The sequence below is a fragment of the Tetrao urogallus genome (genome assembly GCF_951394365.1).
Source record: "Tetrao urogallus genome assembly, chromosome: 14".
In the NCBI taxonomy this organism is placed as follows: domain Eukaryota; kingdom Metazoa; phylum Chordata; class Aves; order Galliformes; family Phasianidae; genus Tetrao; species Tetrao urogallus.
Genome location: NC_136827.1, coordinates 9,525,295 through 9,542,893, shown reverse-complemented (window position 1 = coordinate 9,542,893; position 17,599 = coordinate 9,525,295). Strand labels below are relative to the sequence as shown.

General features: G+C 45.5%; 1 protein-coding gene across 1 annotated transcript in view; it reads right to left on the bottom strand.

Moving 5' to 3' along the window:
- The window catches only part of SFXN1 (sideroflexin 1), a gene marked incomplete at its 3' end in the record, with an annotated part of 35,441 nt that overhangs the window by 12,321 nt on the left and 5,521 nt on the right, over positions 1–17,599 (bottom strand). The window contains exon 2 of the mRNA XM_079542347.1: positions 305–479. Coding sequence (XP_079398473.1) covers positions 305–468 — 164 coding nt within the window. The 5' untranslated portion in view covers positions 469–479. The remainder of the gene's footprint in view (positions 1–304; positions 480–17,599) is intronic.

The following is a 17,599-nucleotide window of genomic DNA, read 5'->3' as shown; positions in this document are numbered from 1 at the left end:
ATTTACTAATTGATTTACTGCCCCAAAAATACATTTGAAAGCCTATTTTAAACTGTTGTTCTATTGACTATTTTCAGAACTAGACACTCCCACATTTTCAAATGCTAAATAGTTTTTCTCAGATGACAATTCCCCCATTCATTAGTAATCTGACAGCGTTTCAAGCTCTGAAACAAGACAGAAGAGTGGTGCAATAAATACAGGGTCTTAAATACTTCCTTTTAAATCTATAACGGTGATATTCTTATCACTGTCTAAAAAGTCTATGACTTTTTTGGGCCAGCACTAAAAGTGGCTGTCATACCTGTAATCATGCACGATTTTTCTTGCGCTTTCCAGCTGGGCATCAGATAACAAAATATTCCGGGGGTCTGTTACAGTGAAGAAGTGACTGGCTCGCCCAATGAAAGTGCTTTGATCCCATCGGGGCTCCTTGATATTAATATTTAACGGTAGATCTGCTGACATCTTCAAAAACTCTGTGAAGAAAACATGAACGTTTGCAATTCAGAATTCTTATTTCCTAACATGTCTCAAACTGATAAAACCCCACAGTGAAAAACAGCTTTAGTTGCAGCAAAAAAAAAAAAAAAAAAAAAGAGAGACATCTTGCAGAACTGAGCTTTAAAGGAGTACAGAAAGTAGATGATGTCAGGCATCATCGTAGTTTTAATGAGATTGGTATTCATACAAGAAAATTAACTAACTAAAAGAATCTAAACATCTGCATTTTTGGGCTTGCTCCCCAAAACATTCATACATTTCATGCTTTCCTGTAAGACTATGATTATCTGAGGATGAGTAGAATGCAAAGTACAGCAGCTCACTAAGAAGTAGATGTACTAATTAACAAGATATTAAACAGAAATTTGCTTTACTCGAGCGATGAATTAGTGTTAGCTGAACACGTTGTCATAAAGGAAATTAAACTTTTCAAGAGATGCCTGAAGCAGCAGCACAGTAGCATTTACCAACATGCACTTAACAACTCTGGCATTGCAAAGCAAAAAAAAAATTAGGATTACAAACATCAAATATTTTCAGTAAATGCTGTTTCTCCAAATCCATGTTCTTAGAAACAAAGATTACATAACGCAACAGTTTGCCACATTATGAACACATGAGCAGTTCTTCTAATGACACATCAAGGATGGTAACAGATCCACAGATGACAGGCACCAAACTGACACAGCTCTGCATTTTGAGGGCTTGAAGCCCAGAAAATTAAAAATTTACTTCAAAATGACTCTGACAACTGATCTTTACCTCCAACCAACAAACCTAAGGAACGCCGTAAGGCTCCTGAGGAATTGGTGTAAATTTGGTGAAACTTGTATGGTGGAGAATGTGAAAAGGAATTATCAGAAGAAAGGAACTGAGGATGCAGAGCACCTTCAGCATAAAAAAAAAACAAAAAAAAACAAAAAAAAAACCAAAAACCACAACACACACAGGGAAAAAAGGAGAGAATATTCGTGAAACTTGAAGAAGTTGTCCATCCCTCAAATGTAATTATGATCCCTCTTCTTCTGCATTAAGTGGAAAAATCTGTTAGTCACAGGAGAAGAGAATTCTACAGAAATAAAGGCCTAAATGCCTGTTTTGCTGTATGCCACACGCCCATCATGTAAAGCACTGGGTTTTCCAATGTCATTGGATCACAGAATGGCTTGAGTTGGAAGGGCCCCCAAGGACCATCAAGTTCCAACCCCCCTGCCATAGGCAGGGCCACCAACCTCCAGATCTGGCACTAGACCAGGCAGCCCAGGGCCCCATCCAGCTTCCAGAATAGAGACACAGATGACAAAAAACAAGCAAACCAGACCATCTTCTGGACTAAAATGGTGACAGCTGCAAAGGGCAGGGAAATCATTCTGAGAGTACTTCCCTATCAGCTAAGTATTTGCAGGACAGTCTGTTTCAATATCCTTATAATTAAGTTATCAGTTTCATTAGGAAGGATTAAACCCGCTTAGGACAGCTTATGTCAATCTGTTTAAAACTGTCCAACGAATGCTTAAAAAAGCACTCCATAAACAGAAGGTCCTTGCTTTCCTTTCACACTGATCAGCAAGTGCTGAAAACTGCTTTGTATATATTACTGGGTTGTCTGTGATTTGTTTTTATTGCATACCAAACTTCTGCCATGAACCCAAATCTAAACAACAGAGATGAATTCAGTATAATTTCACTCCAAGTCACTCAGCCTGCCCTGATGGAGGTAGATCTCCAGAGAACAGAGAAGGGAACCACAGCCGTGTCCTATCCTTACCCCCAGTTAAACTGACATGAGCACATCTGACCTTGCTATCAACACACCATCCTCCTGTGTGGGCATATCCCAAGGAAAAAGATACTTTCACGTGGCTGCATGGCAAGGGTTAGCATGGCAGCAGCAAAAAGGAAAACACTTTGACAAAGGATCCTTGGCGTTTGCCACAGCAAAAGTTTATGCTTGAAATCACTGTGTCTGTTTAAAAAGATGACAACAGGAACAAAAAACACTGACTTTGATAGGACTGGTCTTGACAAAGGTAAGGCAGAGCGCATGGACTCCAGTCTCACTGGCATTCACCCAGAAAAAGATTTGCTCTTGTGCAAAAAGAGATCAAAGCCTTGGGTGCCTACCATTCAGGAACACAACATTTTCTTCTCAATCACGTGATTCACACAACTGACTTGCACTTGAATACTATCAGTAGGCACAATGCTTTTCTAAGTGAGTTTCAAGTCATAAAGACTCTGTGCATGGACAGACCACAGTGCACACACAAAGGAGCGGATGCTGTCCAAGCAAGGAAGCAATAACAAGTTCCAGACACTGGAAAAATACAGTTTGGTGACACACAAAACCTGCATTGAAGTAGAAAGGTTGCTGGGTCTGTTGGTCTCGGGACTCTGAGTCACTGCTCCGCTAGAGTGCTCCTTGTCTAGGAGAGCCAGGGAAGTTCTGCATTGGAAACGTACATGACTTCCAGCAAAATGTTTTTAGAATACCATCACTTGTGTCAAATAGTCCTCAATGTAAGTTAAGCATGTTCAAGATTTAAGCTCAAATTACCCAAGTATTCATAATAAAATTGTGATAAGTAGTAGTAGAGGGCTCCGAGGTTAAATCAAATTACAATAAACCCAAGTGAACCATGAGATAAGTGACGAGTTTGTGGAAGGGGAAAGTAAATGCACAAATCTTCCAGAATGAAAGTGAAAAGGTTTACTTTGTTTTACATACACTATTGAGTGCCAGGGGGCTGCTGCAGGCCACCTCTTTTTTGGTTGACTAATAACTTGAATTTATTGTTCCCACACCTATCTCTATTTGGTAAGTGGTGACAGGGGAGAACACCTGCAACATAGGAAAACTGAATTAGCAGCACCTGAGAGTTTGAGGTGGAAAGGTAAACACCACAATCACCCAATCTGGTCTGAATGCCCCTCTTCCTCAAGCAACTCCATTAGCAGAGAATTTGAGAGATGGCATTAATTAAATTGCTGAAATAATTCACACTTAAACAGGACCGTGGGGTCACATTCACAACACAGGAGAATCAGCACCACATGAGTGGATAAGTGACACAGATGACAACATAGCACAGTGAAGCACAATATCATGGAAAACGTACAGTAAGAAAGAAATAACATCTCTGCTGTTTCAAACAACTAAATGGGGAATATTGAACAGAATCAGATATACTTGCAAACCTCAATGTTAGCAGCACCTCATACTAGCAAATTAATCCAATAATAAAGCAGTCGTCTGGCACATTCATGCTACTGCATTCCCCATTTCCCAGTGCCACGTAGAATGGCTGCAGCGTCAGATTGTTGCAGCTGCTGTGGGCAGAGCTGTGCTCCTGCAGTTTGGCACTGCAGCTCCCCGGCACCAACACAGCGACCATCCATGCTTCACAGTGCAGCCATTTGTGCACATCAAGGCATCTTTTCAGAATGCTAACTCCAATCACGTGCTTCATCAGCTTCCCACGTGGGAATGGCTGTGGCTTGCTGGAATGTGCTGCCAGGAGTTCAGCTGCAGGACCAGCAAGATGATTACAGACTCTTTTGATTACAAACTCATCAAAATATTGAAGCTTTATTTATTCACAGCCAAAAATAAGGTTTTCCTTCATCTGCAGAGAAATTTTCAACTCTGTATTCTGAATAACCCTCTACAAACATCTTTCTTTGAAATTGAATCGCTTCTTGACCGTGTCTTTCAACTCCTCTTTCCAATCAGAAAGTGACCTTGAACAGAATGCCCCAGTGCTAAGCACACCTAAACCTGCTGTCCTTTGATCAGATGTAACTGCCTGCAAGTTCCCACTGTAAACTGACATTAATGGGAAGGAAAGAGGGCTTGGAACGAAGCGAGATTGGCCTCTCTTAAAAAATAATTACATAAAACCCACAAAAGCTTGATCAACAATTTTAGTACAAAGGCTGCATTTAAATTTGCTGCAGAATCAGCAGCAATAGCAGGAGACTTTAAACCTTGTTTAAAAGGTCAACAGTAGCAGTTGCAACAATTCTTAAAAATGCCGATTCAGGAGTTGTCAGTTCCACTCTGCAGTGTTCCATTTTCAAACTGCATTTCAGACAGCACATGGACTGCCATAGATCGCTTCTCACACTGCAGCAACAGCCAGAAGAGTAGCAAGGACCACCTGAGACAGTTTGGAGCAACCCAGACATCTGAGCGCTCATTTTGACATGGATGAAAAGAAACGTGGTTGAAAGCAAAAGATGAGGTTTTATAAAATGTGAACCCTATTTGTTTCTAACAGTGCACTTGAAGGACTCACAAACTAGGGGGTGAATTCAAGCTGGGCGACCCACACTCAGGCAGCAGTGCTCGAATGAGGAAACTGGATTTGCTACTTTCCTTATGTTACTTATATCCTGTATTTTAACCCAAATCTTGAAAAAAATCCATTCTGCAAGTAAAAAACCTCACCAGACACATCACTGATTTTTTCCAATATCCAACCTAAAGCTGAAAGTAGAGCTCTGAAAAAAGAAATTTCTCGATGACACAACTGTGTATCCTGATGATTCTGAAAGCTGTATTTGCTGTTCTGAGTCAAGAAGCATCCCTAGCGTCAAAATATCCATTCCTTGAGTGATGCAGACAGCTTCTGCCACCGCTCAGAAGAGCAGGGAGGTGATTCTGACAATGGCTAAAAGATAAGAACTGCCTGCAATTGCTGAGAAGCGTTATATTGTCTGAGAGAATGTTTTGAGAGATACTAGCCTGAAAACTCACCCAGAAATAGGCTTTCCTGAACAGATACAAAGGCCTGGATTTTCTTGAGTGGGGATCCTTTGGCAAATGCTCTCAGTTTGGATAGGATACTGCTTCACTATACAGAATTTGCTGTTCCTTTTTGGTTTTATGGGGGCCAGAGTCCATATTATCAGCTCCAGTACCTTCCCTTATTTCAGTGGACTCTGTAAATGAGAGCGGCCTTTCACCTCCCTTGCATGCAGATCCAAAAAGCAAGCAAACACCGAGCTGGGGAGGACAACAGCTGGCCAAGAGAATAGAAGGCTGTGTCTAAAGCAGTGCAGGTGTGATAATGAACATTGCAACATCTCACATCTCAGCTCCTCAGACCAAATCATTTATAACATTACTTATACATCATTGGACACGTGATACTCACAGAACTCAAAGTAGCCTTCGTAGAAGAAGGGAATAAACTAGCTAACACAAATGCTGAATGAAAGATGGAACTTTCATGGTACCCTTTACCAGGACTTACTTAGATCCCTCACTTCAGGCATTTGGGTCACATCACGATTCACAAAATCTGCTAGGAGCTAAGTGTTCTTTTTTCAGAAAAAGGAGAACAAAATCACTTTTCTTTCCCTCTCTGAAAACCGATTAAAAACAGAAGGTATCAGCAGTACCCATGTATCAGAATCCTATTACAGAATAGCTCTAAAGTTGGAGCCATGCGCTGCTGAAATCATTTGACCTGCAGATTCATGGGGGGGGGAGAGAGAGAGAGAGAGAGAGAGAGAGAGAGAGAGAGACAAGGTGTGACACTTTTAGGCTCCTAGATCTCCGTCCTTTGTCCCTCCCCCAGCAGCTGGCTGTGAAAATGTCCTGTTCTGGGAAACAAGAGATGTAGGCTGGAAAAAGCCTTAGGCTCAGAAAAGAACCAACTGCTACAAAATGGGGAGAGGAACAGCTCTCTTCTTCCTCTGCCTCATTTATAAATCAAAGCAACCACGGCCACTTGCTTGTTACTGCAGAGCTCAGTTCTCCTGAAGCACCTCTCATGGTGCTTTGATAGAAACTACAGAAAGATTCTCTTAGGCACTTTTATTCCTCCAATAACATACTGGCCCTTTTTAGGCCTTTTTTGCCCAAACAAACCCAGTATTTTTGTTTTCCATAAGGAACGCCATGAGAACAGTGGCTAGTTGGTTTAGGAGAAAAAAAAACAAAACAGGAAACATACTTCCTCCTGATCAGTAAAAGGTGACCCATTCTACTTTAAAATTACAATACTCTGGTAAAGCAACAGCAAAACAGCAAAAATGCAAACCCAGCTACTACTCATATTCCAATTGTTCTAGCAAAGGAAAGAACACAATGAATGCATTCTCCAGGGATGTCAATCAAGCCAGGACAGTTGGAAAGCACTTCTATGTGATGGCAAAACAGCAGCTCTCAGACTTACCAGGATCATTAAGCAGTGGTATGCCTCTATTTGCACTGTGCTTGCTATCGCAGTTTGACAGAAGCAGCACTGAGAGAAGTATGATGCAACACGCACCAAATGCTAACAAACACACTTGCAAAGCGTTCCTTCCCCCAAAGCCTTTCCATCCAGTAAATACCTATTTAGATTACAAAAAATAATAAAAAAAATCTTTACACTACGCTTCTTCCTTCTGCAATCACAAGAACAGATTGAGCGCTGGAGAAGGCAAATCGTGGCAACACTGCAAGATACTTTTTTGCTTATAAATGTACATCCTGTTTGTAGCCTAGCAACAGACGCAGCAGTCTGCGTTAAAAGGGTAGCGCCTGCTGCCGGGGCTCTCCTCAAAACAGCAGCCATCTTTGGCGTGTCACTTGGTGGGAGATTTCATCATTCTGTATCGAAGCCGTTTCCAGATGCCCGAGCTGCAGCAGCGCGTGCCTGCAATCTGCCATCTCTGCTCACACCGCGGGATGGATACCGCAGCGATGTGTCACACACCGACCCCTCCTCGTCATTAAGAGAGAAAAAGCTAAGAAGGGTTAACTCAAGGTCTGATTTTGTGTCATTGCCGGTTGCTGCGAGCTTGTCTCTACAGCCCTACGGTAAGCTGAGGTAGGATTATCAGGCCGTACCCAGACACGTTCATGACCTTCTGCCATAGTTTGTTACTATTGGATATGTATATTTCCGATAGGAACCGCACAGCCAATTTTAAACTGCTACAAAGCCAGCCGTCGCTCCCTCCTGCTTCATCATTATAGCAACAAAATAAACACTCCTACTGAGAACCCCCGGCTCCCAGCCCTGTGACACGGCACCCGGCTCTGCGGGCAGCTCGGGGGTGCTGAGAAGGCGTGGAACCCGAGGATCCTCTTTCAGGAAAGAGGGGCGAACTCAGGCTTGGGATCCTTCCCGAGGAGGACGGGGGTGGCAGAGCGGGCAGGGCGACAACCTCCACCCGCGGCCCGGCCCCGCGCCCCGCACTGCCGCTACTCACTGCGCCCCGCGCGCTGCCGGCTCCGCGCCGCCCCGCCGCCCGGAAGAGACTCGCGTTGCGCGGGGCCGGCTTGAAGAGCGGCCGCCCCGCTCTGCTCCGCCCCGCTCCGCCCAGCGAGTCCGGGCGGAGAGCCGGGGGTCGGCCGGCTAAGCAGTCATCTTGGGCAGTAAAACAAAGTGTAGGGCTTTATACAGCTTTGCACTGGAAACCAAGTGCAGTAGGAGGGCTGCAGGGATGCTCTTTGCCTTTGTGGGGAGAACGTGCGCGCAGGCTGAAGGGAAGGTTTGGCAGCTTGCAGCTCCTCGTGGCACCTCACGTGGAGCGGAGGGCGGCGTCGAGCTCTGCTCTCTATGGCAGCGACGGGGCTGGAGGGAACGGCGTGGAGCTGCGTCCGGGGGGGGCAGGTGGGAGTGAGGGGAAGGTCCTGCACCGGAGGGCGGTGGGCACGGAACGGGCTGCTAGGACAGCGGGCACGGCTCTGAGCTGCTGGAGATCAGGGAGTGTTTGGACAACGCCCTCAGACACAGGGTTTGGATTTTGAGTGGTCCTGTGTATGGACAGGGGTTGCATTCGATGATCCTTGTGGGTCCCTTCCATCTTGGCATGTTCTGTGTTTTTGGGTTATTTGAGGCATTGAGGTGTCCGGCTTGCGCAGCTCCCTGATGGGACAGGCCTGCCCTGCTCTGCTGGCAGCTCGTGGCAGAATGTGGCCTCAAGTTCTTCAGGCAGCTCAGGCTGTGAAATTACTTTCATAATTAACGGAATAAAAGCTTTTATTTCTTCTTGAAATATTATTGGCCACCTCTGTAGCAAGATGGCAGTACTCTCTTGGTGAACAAATTGGATCATCAGTCAGTTTAATAGGAACAACTTCAGAGGCAAAAGAACCATTGGCCCAAAGGCAACCATGACAACAAAGATGGATGTTTATGGACTTTCTCATTTTCGTTACTCCAGCTTTAATAAGTATTGCAGAAAACAGCCAGCAGCAGGGAAATGCTCATAGGAAACCACAGTAACTGAACCCTTAGAAAAATAATTCACCCTCAGATCCTAATCCTAAAAAATAAAAATAGGAAAAAAAAAGAAAAAAGAAAAAAGAAACTGTATTACTATGAAATTTCTTCCAGCTGATGAAAACTTTCTTGCATGTGGTGCCTTAAAAATGTCAAATGAATGTGGATTTAAATAAATAAAAGGCTGAGGAATGGATCACAGAGCGTCTCATTCTTTTTGGTTATTATGGTCACTCCTCGTTTTCTCTTTGTACCATCTGATAGCTTCTCTGATGGTTATGAGATGTGCCGTCATTTGAGATTTAAGAAAAAGGCTAGGGATACTCAATTAGGCTGTTTCCATTCCTTCTACATCCCAGCTTCTAGATGAACACGGTGATAGATGCACAAAATGGATTGCTAGCTCATTTCACAAATCAATTAAAGCTCATTAGAGTCTCAGTTTGATAGTGTTATGATAATTTGATAAGTCAGCGACATGTGAGCTGGTGTCATCCCCTATCTCACATTGAGTCTTTTGGGAATGGGAAAAGCGTGCAGTGATGGAGCTGTGTTACATCCCATGAATATTCTGCAAACCGTGCTAGGTTACCTTGTTGGTGTGCCAGAATAGCTCACCAACATGCAGAGGCCAAAAAACAGACACTCCATGCTCATAGACTCTTTGAAGTAAAATAAGACAGGCTGGAAGAGGCTGTGGTGGCTCCCAGCCAGCTCTACCTTAGAGGACTGGGAGGGGAGGACCCCACGATGTGGGATGCAGCATATTGGTCTGCAGCTGGGTAATACAGCTTTGTTCTTCTGAAGTCCTCGTTCCCTCCCAAAACCCTCACACAGACAGTCGTATAGACTAAATCCACATAATTTGGTCAGTAAACTCAAGCATGTGTCTTCTTACACGTTTTCATATGGACTGGGGTTAAATTACAGGGTAAGTATTGATAGTACTTAAGGGAGCATATCTCTGGAGACTGAAATGGATGCATGAAGTCAGTGCTACCTTAGTTCCTGTTGAAGTGTTCCTTTCAGTCGTCTTATTTCCAGAAGACTCCTGCAAACCTTCAGGTGTACCTCAGTCCTTTGTCTTTGTTGAACTATGTATGAATTTAACCCTCTTCGTGTTTCACCTGAAAGAATTTCTAGACTGCTGCAGAGCAAACCTTTCCCTATGCAAATTAGAGCAGGAACTCTTCTGTTTTTGTATAGCTGCTGCCTCATCTAAGAAATGAGCTTTACTGTATTCTCTCTCTTCAAGCTTCACCGCATTCATAATATTTACATTGGACACTAATAATTTTATGTATTTTGCCATTTCAAATTGGCGCTGGGAATCAAATGACAAAAACAGAGCTGCTGTGCACTGCAGTTATTAACACAGCTATCCAGTAAGTGGCACTGCAGGACTAGGTCTTCTGCAGCCCTGTATCACAAACAGCAAGCATGGAACGTATCAAGATATTTCTACTCCCTGAGAAAGGCAGTTGTACAGCGGGTGGGAAAGGATGTGTGATGACGGCTCTGAAGGTGCAGAGCAAGGAGCTGGAGTGTGTTCAGCAGCTGGCTCTTGGGATGGTGTTAGGAACCGGCCTTGGCACCAAGCTGACTGTTATCAGAGGTTTGCCAGAAGAACCCAGCCACATTTCTGGGAACTGTTTTTAGCACTCACTTGATGGGAGGTGCGTGTGAAAGCGTTGCGCTGTGTTTTACTATCAGGAGCACAATATGGGACTGGGTGAACCATATATATAAAGCATTTCTTCTGCTCTGCTGACTTACTGTGCATTAATGTTATGCAGGAAATCCAAACCCCAGACTGGAAGGCATGTCAGTACAGTCTCCTAAATTCAAAGTCTGTTTCTGAACTAGAGATTTCTGTGAGTCCATGTCAGTATATCAAAAACCTCCACCCTATTTTCCAACAGTCTCAGCTGCCAAAGAATAAACTATTACCAGGGAAAAATGGTCCAACAGATGAGCAACACAACACTTTTTGATAACATAAATTGTAATAAGCCCTTATATAAACTCTAGCGGAGAATTACTTGCAAAGCCAGTTGAAGATTTTGGCTCCATTTATGGTATCTGAACCTAACTTCAGCTTACTCATGCTATATTGTGCCAATCTAAATTGATGCATACCAAATTTTCCCCTTTATCTAGATGAAAACATGCACAGTTATGGCAAGCAAGAGGAAGAACGTGAAAAGCCATCCTGCATTTAGAAGGGGCACAGCACTACGTTTAAAGGGATAAACCAGAATTTCAAGAGGATTAGGGGCCACTTCCTCTGTGATGTGGTTATTCCAAAAATGTCTCCCTTGGAATTGTCCACAGCCTGAAGCACTGCTGGCAGCAAGGCTCTCAGCCAGGCAGGCTGATGGATGGAGTATGGAGCAAGAGGAGGTGCGGGTCCCTCCTGCTTTAGCACCATCCCATGGGATGTCCCAGCTGCTTCAGCTGTGCTGGACAAGATTTTTGATCATCCTTTAGGGACCAGGTATGCAGCAGCATCAGCTGACAAGCACAGGAGCATGCCAGAATATGGAGAGGCATGCAGAAATGTGAGTGAAGAACAACGTGACAACACAACGTGGGGCAAAATAAGACAGCACCAGACAACTCTGAATAGCATGCCATATTCTATCGCAGATCATTGGATCATTATGGTAGAAAAGACCTCTGGGATCATCCAGGACATCCCCAGCACTCCCCACCATGCCCACTGACCATGTCCCTCACTGCCACATCTATTTCTTGAACACCTCCAGGAATGGTGACTCCCCACCTCCCTCAGCAGCCTGTGCCAATACCTGGTCACTCTGAGAAGAAGTTTTTCCTAAGATCCAGCCTGATAGCATGCAACAGCATCAACAGCATGGATCAACATCTCACAGCATGATAAATGTACCTAGAAAGCTGGTAGAAATACTGAGAGAGCAGTGAGAAATTCCTAGCAGCAGGAAAATTCTTGGGAACATATAGAAAGTGTCAAGAGAACCACAGAAAACTCCTAGAAAGATTTTGGGAATTCCTAGAAAATTATAGGAAACTCTTAAAAAACAAATTTCATTCCTAGAAAGCACTGGGGAGAATCCTAGGAAGCAAAAAGTGAATTTCTAGAAAGTTGGCTACAAATTCTTGGAAAACTAAGAAGGCAATTTCTAAAAGGGAAGGGTGAATTTCTAAAAAGTAGTGGAGGAGTCCTAGAAAGAAATGCACAATCCTTAGAAAGCCATGAGAAATTCCTAAAGAGCGGAGGAAAACTCCTGGAAAACAGGTTGGAATTACTAGAAATCGAGTACAGCTAATAGAAATCATTGGGATATTTCTAGAAAAGCATTAGGGAATGAGAATAGCTGTGCTGGTGCAGCCAAACCCTGATGTGTTCCAAGCCCAGAGCCGCTAAAACTCGCAGGGTTGGAGCGTGAGCAGCTCACTGGCTTTGAGGTCCGTTGTCGGCAACTGAGGTCCCTGATCTTGAAATGGATTTTGACAAATGGATGATAGGATGCAGGGAACGTTTCCAGTCAGAGGAAGCACTGCTTGTTAAACACTGCTCTGGGAGCTGCTGTTACAGCAACTTCTTTCTTTGCAACACAGGGCAGGGAAAAGCCAAGGACACAGAGGCAGGCTGCAAAGAGCCAGATATTACTGAATTACTGAGATGAACCAGTTCTACTTGGTGCGACCAGACTGGCACAAAGGCTGGAACAGAAAAAGTATGCAGACAAGGTAGGGTGAAAATGAATTTGGGATTGTGTCATGGTTTGGGGTAATCCAGTCTGATCCCTGGGTGTATCAAAAGCTCTGGTCAAAACTGTGACAGGAGGAATGAAGAGACTAAAGCCAGAACCTTGGTTTGGATTCTTATTTTTCTACTGGCACCAGTCTGGACATTAGGACAAATTTATTCGTTGTGAGGACAGTCAAACACAGATCAAACACTGCCCCTGTGCCTGTCAGTGCTAAGAGGTATTTGGATAATGCTCTTCTAATAAGCTTTAACTTTTGGTTAGCCCTGAAAAGGTCAGGCAGTTGGACTGCATGTTCTTTCAAGGTCCCTTCCAACCATTCCATTCCATTCCATTCCATTCCATTCCATTCCATTCCATTCCATTCTGTTCCACTCCGTTCCACTCCATTCTGTTTCTTATTTTTTATTTTTCATATTTCCTTTAATTCTCATTAATTCAAGGATTTTTGTAGCCTGCCTATAGAAGGGCTGTAGAACATGACCATACTGGATGTGCAGTAATGTGCACTTATATATACATCATCAGCTGTAGGGTAATAGTCATACTTTTCTTACCTACTCTGCTAACCATCAGAGGCACTGGGCTTAGGTTAGTGCCAGCACCACTTTTCATCATCACACGTTCTGCATCAGAAAGAACAAAAGTCCTCTGATGGAAGAGGAGCAGTTCTCCAGCCACCATTCAGGGGCTATGCTAGAATATGGGAGAAGGATCCATTTAGTGCTGCTGGCTGGCACGCAGCTCAGGAGTAAATCTGCAGCTTAGGAGTCGAGTGCCACCTACCAAGCCATCTGCTAAGAAAATTATGTTATCTGTAGCTTGATCCACTGCTGCTAAAAATCACCGTAACACTCAGCTGTGAAGAGTTTTGCTGCTAATATATCCATTTGGACTCTTTTTATTTATCCACTGAGAATTCATTATTTCTCAGGTTGATTTCACTCTAATGAATCATTCTGTATCGCTGGCTTTATTTCATTTCTAAGGTACAAATTAATATGTCAAAGCCATCTTTGACATTAAAAGCGCTGTCATTTTTGCCGTGACTTCTCTTTTGATTCATATATTCAATTTTTCTGCCTGTCCACAGAGTGAAAGAAAAAATGCAAGCCATACACTATAAAAAAAATGGTGCACGTGCAAATAAAGCATACATCAGTGGAGAGGGGACAGTCCATATTTTTGGGTTGACGTGCTGGTTTTTGTGTGCTGTTTCATACCTCAGCAATCAGCTGTGGAGGGATCTTGCTGGTGGGGTATGGGGTTGTTCAGCTCCTGCCCTGTCCCCAGGGTGGATATTTCCCTTTCATTTCTGTCTTCCTCTTCAGTCCAAAAAGAGCTTGTAAAATCTCAGAGGCTGCAGCTGAAACCAGCCAGCTTTGGTTTGGGTTTTACACTAGAAATGTAAGGAAGGATTGGTGACGTGGGAAGGGGATGTGTGAACAGAGCCTGGGCTGACTGCTCAGGACACGTGGAAATGGAACATTGTTCCTTTTCTTTTACACATTATGGTACTCCAAAATAAATAAATAAATAAATAAATAAATAAATAAATAAATAAATAAATAAAATAAATCCACACAGTAGTGAATATTTAGGCCTTGTTACCAGTGTTGGGGGACAAGAAATCCCTTCTCTCACTGATTCTTTCTCCCTCCTGATGGGTCTTCATCATACAAGAAGGAGCTCGAGACCCTGATGTGTGGGTTGGTTTTTCTATTTTCTGCTTCTCATCTTTCCCCCGTGTTTTGTACTCACTGCTGTGCTTTTCCCATGGAATGCCCAACCGTGACACCACCAGTTCAGCCACGTGCTTCGCTGATCTTCTAAGAGAGTTCAGAGCTGCTGCTCCATTTCCAGAATCTCTTGATTTTTCCAAGAAGGTTAAATTGAGGCTAAAGTTATCTTGGTTTATTAGTATAACCAGTTATTTAGAAACTTGACAGCTCTTTCAGACATTATTTCTGCTAACCCACCTCAGCTGTTTTGATGTTTAATACATCCCGTGCATGCAGACTCAAGAAGTCATCCTGAGAGTGACGTGAGTACAGTTTGCATCCACAGACTGTAATATTATTTTGTAAATTAAGCCGCCTTTCCCCAGCTTTTGTGTGTGTGCTGTTTGATAGATTAAAGCACGCTTATCTCTGAACGCAAGCTTTGGATTTCGTTCAGCTCTGGCTCAGTCTTCTAGCAGCTAATTACTGTTTGGATTAAGATCATTTGGATCAAGGTGCTACTCTAAGTGTATTTTCAAATCTTCATGCCAACCCAGTGGGCGTTTCTCCAAAAAGAGTCTCAGAGGAGCAAGGGATGTTTTGTAGGGTGGTAGCAGAGACACACGAGATTTCCTTTCCTGGGTATTGCTTTGATTTCAGCAGTGGTTGAAAAGCATTAAACAAAATCAAGCAGCTGTTACATGTGGTGGCATAGGGAAAATCAAACCAATTTTCTGTGTATTTTTGGGTCTCACACAGCTGCACCGTTGTCCCATTGCTGGCAGCTTTGGGCAAGCTCTGATCTGGACGTGAGCTGATCCTTCAGTGCTGTATGAGGGCACATCAGCTGGAGAGCAGCAAAAAGCAAATCCAACCCATCCTTTGCAGAAATGGCTCCCAGAGCTGTGCCAACTGGCTGCCTGATCCCACCGCTACATTTACCTGAACAGCAATAAGGGTTTAATGGATCTCACTTTTGTGCCTCACCGGGGTATGACTATTAAGTCATGAAAGTTTTAAAAGCTCACAAATTAGCTGAAGTGGCAAATGAGCACAGCAGGGTGCCCTGTTTGAAAGGGGAGGGTTTGTAACCTGCAGAGTGGTTTAAGGGGCTGCGCTGTGATGGCCTCAGCTGAGCCAGACTTGAATTTCATCCACAAAATGATCACATGAAATTAGGGATGAGATATGAGAAAGACTGGCTGCTGGAATGAATACTGAATTAAATGAATGGAGAATGTGAGAATGTTCTCAGTGTCTTCTTATGAAGGCGATGTTCCCCTCGTCCCAGGGTTTCTGCTCCAAAGCAGCAGTGTGCTGCATTTTCAGAAGATAAGTACATGCAGTAAATCTCACCTGTGCTGTGCTTTGAGGAGAAAAGGAGAAAAAAAAGCCCTCAAAATTATAAAAGGAAAGCTCAGAATGACTTTCATTAGGCATTGCTATTACTGAAAAACAAAGAATTCACTTTTTGTCTTTTTCATCCTCCTCTGGGGATGAACGATCATTAAAGAACAGGATCATAAGAAGGAGGGATGAGACCTGCTGAGAAGGAATTAAAAATGAGAGAAAGAGAGAGGGGAAGGGAAAGCAAGCATCATAGTTAGCTAGTCAGGGTTAGTTTAGCACTGTATCCACACTAACTGACATTATGAAAAATTATAGCTGGCATATAAACAACTTCAGTAATGCTGAAACCCAGGAAATGCATCCTGACAACTTAGTGAACTTATTTGTTCTTCTCGGGGGTTTCAACCCCCCCCACCCCGTGATGTTTATCTTCATTTTCTGATACATTTGTTTGAGGTGAGGTTATGACACAAAGGTAGCAACTTGCAAATCATTGTGTTCTTCTGCTTTCGTTGGCTCTCGTGGCTCAGGTAAGACAGAAAAATCCCTTCTGTAGAACGAAAGGGCTCGAGATGTAACCTCTCTGCTTTTCAGTCCTTACTGCTGAACCGGAGTGACTTTTGTAAAGAAGAAAACACGATCTGAAACGACACATTTTTGCGGGCAGGTGAACTCCTCTGCGAGGAGTTTTCTCTCGCAGACAGAAGGGGATCTGCCCAGAGCTGACATCTGCCGTCAGGAGGTGCAGCTCCGGGGCTGGCGGCAGCTCCAGAGCCGCGGCTCTGCTGTCCCCACTCCTGCTCTGAGACATCGGTCAGGACCCGGCTCCTCAGGCACCGGAACGGCCTGGGGAAACCGCCCTTGAGGCGATATGTAGGGACAGCGATGCCCTCCGTCTGCTACAGAGATCCAGGTTTGAAGTTTGCTCGTGGATTTTCTCTGAACCTCTTCAGCGGTGATCTCAAGGACCCGTTTCTCGGAGCCGCTCCCTGCGGTTCCTCCCGGTCCTCTCCCCGCCGAACCGGCCGAGCCGTCCGGGGGAAGCGGCGGGGCGGGACAACAGGAGCATCCCTGCCCCGCGCCCCTGGGGCTGCCGTGCGCTCCGCTCCGACGGGGGGGCGCGGGGCCGCGGCCGCCCAGGAGAGGGAGCCCAGTGGCCGCGGCTGCGCCGGGAGCCGCGGGGGCGCGGGGCGGCGGGGAGGTGGCGCGGAGCCGAGCGGGGGGGGGGGAGCGGAGCGAAGGGGAGCGGAGCGGAGCGCTGCCCCGGCTGCCGATCGCCGTCACCCCGGGCCGACCCGAGCATCCCGCTCCGGTGAGTACCCTGCTTTGCCGGGTGCCGAGTACGCCCCGGGCTGTCGGTGCTCCCCGAGCTATCGGTGCTCGTCTGGGGTGCCTCGGCCTGCAGCCCGCCGCCTGCACCGCTGCGAGCATCGCCCAGCCATAAGTTGGGTGCCGGTACTTACTTTACTCGTCAATGAATGGGGCTCGGCTGGCTCGCAGCGCCGAGGCATCGCGCAGCGTCCCGCAGCTCGGCGGGGCAAAGTGATCCCGTGTGCGCTCAACGCCCGCAGCCCGGCTTTGCTCAGCGTCCTGCTTATTCCCCGAGAAAGCGGAAAAATCGGGGAGAAGCGGCCCAAGGGAAGCTGCGTCCGAGCGACGATGTGAAAGCAGGAGAAGGGGGGCTGCTCTGTGCCCTCTGCGTGCCTTCACCCTGTCTTCCTCTTGTCTTAATCCTTTAGGAAGGAGACGCCGGACGGACAGAGCTCTCTCAGGGGCGATGCTGCCGAGCCCTGCCCCCGGCAGGAGGAAGTCTGTGGCGCCGGGGCCGCCCTCCCGGGCGAACGGAGGAAAAGCCCCCGGCACCGGAGATGCGTGGCCCGGGAGAGCGTGAAGAGCTGCTCCGCCTGCATTGTTATTAAAGGGAAAAGCATGCTAGAGCCGGCTGCTCCGACGGCCGGAGCGCAGCCCCTCTGAGCAGGAGGTGAGATTATCCCGTGCTGCCATGGAGAGCTATAACCTGGCAGAGAAGCACTAAAGCCACTCGTCC